Source organism: Numida meleagris, chromosome 27 (genome assembly GCF_002078875.1).
Source record: "Numida meleagris isolate 19003 breed g44 Domestic line chromosome 27, NumMel1.0, whole genome shotgun sequence".
NCBI lineage: Eukaryota > Metazoa > Chordata > Aves > Galliformes > Numididae > Numida > Numida meleagris.
Genome location: NC_034435.1, coordinates 979,078 through 984,155, shown reverse-complemented (window position 1 = coordinate 984,155; position 5,078 = coordinate 979,078). Strand labels below are relative to the sequence as shown.

The 5,078-nt window shown below is 63.0% G+C and overlaps 3 protein-coding genes across 4 annotated transcripts in view; 2 read left to right on the top strand and 1 right to left on the bottom strand.

The window, feature by feature from the left end:
* FZR1 (fizzy and cell division cycle 20 related 1) overlaps window positions 1-2,241 on the top strand; it is a 14,309-nt gene extending 12,068 nt beyond the window's left edge. For both annotated transcript variants that reach the window (XM_021378611.1, XM_021378612.1), the window contains exon 14: window positions 271-2,241. In XM_021378611.1, the coding sequence (XP_021234286.1) occupies window positions 271-312 (42 nt within the window). In that variant the 3' untranslated portion in view covers window positions 313-2,241. The remainder of the gene's footprint in view (window positions 1-270) is intronic.
* Window positions 2,395-3,504, top strand: C27H19orf71 (chromosome 27 C19orf71 homolog). Its single transcript, XM_021378623.1, has 4 exons — window positions 2,395-2,563; window positions 2,636-2,859; window positions 3,018-3,143; window positions 3,230-3,504. The coding sequence occupies exons 1-4, from the start codon at window positions 2,490-2,492 to the stop codon at window positions 3,469-3,471; spliced, it is 666 nt and encodes a 221-aa protein (XP_021234298.1). The 5' UTR covers window positions 2,395-2,489; the 3' UTR covers window positions 3,472-3,504.
* LOC110388888 (GRAM domain-containing protein 3-like) overlaps window positions 3,492-5,078 on the bottom strand; it is a 3,838-nt gene continuing 2,251 nt past the window's right edge. The window contains exons 5-12 of the mRNA XM_021378625.1: window positions 5,002-5,078; window positions 4,857-4,928; window positions 4,719-4,787; window positions 4,526-4,589; window positions 4,298-4,381; window positions 4,106-4,187; window positions 3,914-4,021; window positions 3,492-3,843 (exon numbers count right to left, since the gene is read on the bottom strand). The exon at window positions 5,002-5,078 is cut by the window's right edge and continues 20 nt beyond it. Of these exons, the coding sequence (XP_021234300.1) occupies window positions 3,828-3,843; window positions 3,914-4,021; window positions 4,106-4,187; window positions 4,298-4,381; window positions 4,526-4,589; window positions 4,719-4,787; window positions 4,857-4,928; window positions 5,002-5,078 (572 nt within the window). The 3' untranslated portion in view covers window positions 3,492-3,827. The remainder of the gene's footprint in view (window positions 3,844-3,913; window positions 4,022-4,105; window positions 4,188-4,297; window positions 4,382-4,525; window positions 4,590-4,718; window positions 4,788-4,856; window positions 4,929-5,001) is intronic.

Below are 5,078 nucleotides of genomic sequence, written 5' to 3'. Positions count from 1 at the left end.
GGGGGGTGGCACTGCAGCCACTGCGGGTTTGGGGCTGGGGTGCAGCGTTGCACATGGACATGGGAATGGCAGGCTTTCCTGCCACGCTGCTTGTTATCAGCTGTGGGGGGGGTGGGAGGAAAAAAAAAAAAAAACAACACATGGAAATATTTATGGTGTTGGACTTTGAATGTTGTGCCCTGAGGTCCTTCCCCAGCTTTGGTGGCTGTTTGTTATTTTTAAGAAGGGGGATGGTCCTGCAGCCCAGCTCTGTGGTGCTTCTCGTTGTAGGAGTCCGTATCCGTTCTGAACCTCTTCACCAGGATACGGTAAACCCCACGTCCCCGGGAGGCTCCGGCCTGACGTACCAGGATGAAACCACTGCTTTGGTGTGCATGGGACCCCAGACGAGCGGCCGGGAGGGGAGGGAGCGCCGCCGGGGCTGGAGGACGGACCCCGCAGGCGCTGATTAAACAGTGCTGGTGACCGGCGCCGGGGCCGTATTTCGCTGGGGCTGGGGGGGGAGGGAACTGCCAAAGGTTTCTGGATTCATCCTTTGTGAAGGGGTACGGGGAGAAGAGGTCAAACCAGCGCCCTCCGACCCTTGTTTTTCTTTTGTACTGGAGAAAACGTGTTTACATGGACCACTGAGACCGGACCAAGGCCATCCCAACTGCTGTGTTGTCTGCTCTTAGGAGAGATGAGAGTATCCTTGCCCCTGTGGGGCGATGCCCCGGCTGAGCGCTGGCCTCTCTGCTATCTAAAGGCGCTGCTTAGAGCCTGGGATCCCCACGGCGCCGCGGAACCGCTCATTTCTTCCAAAGGAAGCAGGCACCCCGGTGCTCGCTCCCGCGAGGCAGCTGGGTTCTTCCCAGCACCACCTCTTTGCTTCACACTTGAGAGGAGGCTTTGAAGAGGCTCCACCTCGGAGGGGACGCGTTCAAAGAAATGTCAGCTTGCCGTAGCGTCTTTTAGGCCCATCCTTTATTTAACAGAGAGGGGAAAGAAAAAAAAAACAAAACAAAACCGAACCCACCATGGCTTTAAAAACAAAAGCAAAGCGGCGTGCACGCGGAGCTCCCCGCAGCGCCGTTTGCAGCAGGCTGCTCTGGTTGCTCCGGAGCCTTCGTGGGGACAAAAGCAGTTGTGATGTGCTTGAGAAACACAAGCACTCCCGCGGGATCTGGTTTGGTTCAGAGGGAGCGTGGCCTCTTCTGGCTGGAAGGAATCGGGGAGCGCCGCGTCGGGGCGAGAGGGAGAGGGGTTCTTTTTCCATAGCGAGGAAGAGTGGTTGCCCTTTGGTTTTTTTTTTTTTTTTTTCCCCTTTTTGTTTTTTTTTTTTTAACCTCCACGTTGATGCCCAGGGCCCTGTTGATTTTTTTGTTGTTGTTGTTGTTAGAGCTGTATGGGAAGAGAGTGCCTGCTTGTGTGCCCGGAGCCGCGTGGCGAGGGCCCGGGGTGTGCTGCAGAGCGCTCACGTGTATGTGTTGCTTTTAATTTAAGGAGAAGCTGTTCTGCTTGCAGCAGCCCGTTCTGTCTCACCGTGTCCGTGTGCCAATGCTGTGTGCCTGGCTCCCGCACCGGGTGCGCGTGCCGTGCCGTGCCCTGCTCTCCTTCGGATTTCCCTGGCTGTGTATATAGACCTTGACCTGTTCTCTGTACAGTGCATAGGCAGTACTCCTGTTCCTGCACGCATGGGGGTAGCGGTGCCCCCAGCCCCATGGTTGCGAGCTCAGTCGCACCCAGCAGCCCCCCCCGCCCCTCAAATATCACTTGGGTGTCATTCCCAAAGCCCGATGTCGGCACAACCACTCTGTTCTAGCAGCAGGAGCACGGGGCTGGGTTTAGGCTTGGTCTGAAGGCCTCCTCGTTTCTTTTTTTTTTCTTTTTTTCTTTTTTTTTCAGCACCGTTAAATGTGGTGGTGGTGGAGCACTGAGTTGATGGTCACGAATCTGACCCAGCGCAGGCTGGGGGCTGTTTGCTGGGGCTCATGCATTGAGGGGGGGGCACGGGCTGAGTGTGGGGCTGCGTTCCCTCCTGCTGCCCTCGTTAACCAGGGAAAGGAGCAAAGCCTTGGTGGGCTGCGTTGTCTGGGAGCAGGGGGCAGCCTGGAGTCTGTGAAGTCTGCGACCTTGTGGCATTGTTCCGTGTACGGCATCGTACGGTGGGGAGGGGGAGGAAAGGAAAAAAAAAAAGAAGTACGGAGTTGTAACTTTTCCATGTAAAGCGTTCTAACTGGCATTAAACAAGTTGTGAGTTTACATCTCTCCCGTGTTCTCACCTCGCTGTTCCCGGGGGGTGCACAGCCTCCATGCGTGCCCCGAGCTCTGTGCCGCCGTACTGGTTTATTGCTGCTGCTCCGTGCTCTCTGCTGGCTGCCGCTGGAGGAGTGGGCCCAGCCCTGCCCCTGCTCTGTGCTGCGTGGCACAAAGCTGCCCCCGCCCCGTTGCCCCCGTTGCCGTTGCTCGGGTGCTGATTCCAGCGCTGCCGTGGGCTCCCAGGGCCGGGCATGAAGCCGGGGGTGCACAGAGCCTGGGTGCCGCAGAGCACTCTGGAAGCCGATTTCCCTCTGCCCCTGTGCAGGTGAGGTCGGGGCGGGACCCCGGGGCTGAGCCCTTCGTGTGCCGCAGGGCCCTGATCCCCTCGTGCCCGCAGTGAGCAGTATGCGACGCTGCGGGGGCCGCGCTGCGCCCTGGTGCTGAGGCAGGCGCTGCGCTGGAACATGACCCCCCTGGGCCGGGACGCAGTGGGGCAGAGATGGTGGACGGAGCCGAGCTGCCATGGGGCAGAGGACGCCTGGTCCGGCCTCACCCCCAGCACGGCCTGGCAGCGCTGGCAGCACACATGCAGTGCTCCTGAGCGAGAGCGGCTGCCCCCGGGTACGGAGCTGGGGGGGGTGGGGGATACTGGGAGGAGAAAGCACAGAGCTGACCCAAGAGCTGGGGAGGGGGAAGCTGTGGGGCTCCTCTGTGGGAGAAGGATGGGGGGGGTGCGGGGTGTCCTGCCCCAGCTCTGCAGCCTGTTTTTCGCCCCCAAGTCTATGACCAGCGCCTGCGGGAGGTGGCCTCCTGGGACCCCATCGTCCCTGCTGCCTACCCGGGGCCCGGCACGCAATGGGGAGCCTTCCTGTGGCAGGAGCGCCCCGTCCTGGGCATGGAGTACGGTAAGAGCCGAGGGAGGGGGGAGCAGTGTGTCCTGCAGTGCCCACCGGAGCCCCCCCCCCCTCACCCCCTTCCTTCTGCTCTGCAGTGGCCACCCGCAGCCGGAGCGCCGGGGCACTGGGGGACAGCCCGGGGTACGTCCCTTTGCTGTCCTCCTGCTGCCCCCCCACCACCACCCGCGATGTCTGCAGCTGGAGCCTGCTCCAGTACCAGCCCTCAGCCCCACAGCCCTGCTCCTCTGCCGCTGTTTTGTGGGGGAGGAGGAGGGCAGAGCTTCCTTGTGCACAGGCCAAGGAACAAAGCAGCCTTGGGGTGGGGGGGACCCTCTAACACCGATGTCACGTGCAGCGCAGGTAGCACCACGTCAGCTCTTTATTAATAAAAATAGTTCAGTCTCCCCGTGCCCACTGGCCCCGCTGTGCCTGCACCCCTGGGAGGGGCTGCCCCCACAAATTCCCAGGGTGGGGGCCTGGCTCCGGGTGACCCCGCGAGTCTGCTTTGCACTCAGATCAGGATTCACACAATGAGCTCAGGGGGGTGAAATTGGGGGGAGGGGGATGGAGCCCCACGGCCCGCGGGGGCTCCCTGGGGGTGCTGGAAGGTACCTGGGAGCCCCCCACCGTCTGGGGGTCCCGGAGCCGGTCCCAGGGGCTGGCAGCCCGGTGACAGCCGGGTCCCCGCTGGCCTCACGTCTTCTTATGCCTGGGAGAGAGGGCAGGGTGAGGGGTCCCCGCTGGGCTGGGGCTGAAGGGGCCGCTGCCCCCCCACTCACCGCTGCACCAGGCTGAGCTCTGGCCAAGCCCCCAGGGCCGCCAGCTGCTGCTCCAGCTCCAGGATGCGCAGCCCAATGTACCCCGAGGTCAGCAGCAGGGCCACCATCCTGGGGACAGCGCAGCGTCAGGCCCCGTGCAGAGCCAGGGACACGGGGCTGGGGGGAGCACGTGGCCCCCGCCCGGGCACTCACAGCAGCAGGTAGAGGATGATGATGGTGTTGAAGGCACGCAGCTGCGCGGCGCTTTGGGCTGGCGGTGCCGTGTGGAGTCCCCCTGCCAGGACAAAGTGGTGTTGGGGACAGCACCGTGGCCAAGATGGGCATTGCCCCAGCCCTGTGCTGGTCACCCGGATGCTGCGTGGCTCTGCCGAGGGCGTCGCTCACCTCTGCCCAGAGCCGGAGCATCCTCTGCCGTCTCCTCTTCTTCCTCATCCTCCTCTGCTCCGTTCAGCGTTGGGCTCGGCTCATCTGCACATAACCAGGATCCATTCATCAAGTGCCGTGGGTACGGGTGGCCTCAGGGACCCAGCGGGCACATGGGGTGGCCCCAAGACGAGAGGCCTCTGGGGCGCCCATGGGGGCTGTGGGGGGCACACGGGGGTGGCCGCTCACCCTGCAGCTCCAGGAGGCTGTCGGGCTCCACTGTGCTTTGCTCCAGGTCTGAGTGGCTCGAGGTCTGCAGGACAGGGCCTGGTTGTAGGATTGCTGGGGGGGGCCGGCAGAGGACTGGGGCTTCTCAGCACCGTGTTCCCCCCCCAAAAGCCCTCCCCGGGGCCACACAGTTCTGCTGCTGCCGTTCCCTTACCAGGGATTTCTTAGGGCTTTGCTCAGTGCTGTGGTTGAGGGGAGAGGCCGGGGGGCTCCAGGCGTTGTCCTGCACAAGGAGAGCTGCAGCGGGGCGCAGGGGGCACTGTGCCCAGCCCCCACCCAGCACAATGCCTACCTGCAGGTGTCTGCAGAGCGATCTCAGCAGCTGGTAGGTGGCCTCGCGCCGGCGCAGCGACACAAAGAGGAACTGCGGGCAGAGGGATGGGTGGTGGCTCCCCCCACCACGGCCCCCAATCCCACAGCCCCCTCCCCGAGCTCACCTTGTCCCCCTGCGCCGTGCGGACGCTGAGCGCGTTGGGCACCAACAGCGCCGTGTTGGTTTTCTTGAGGGCACAGA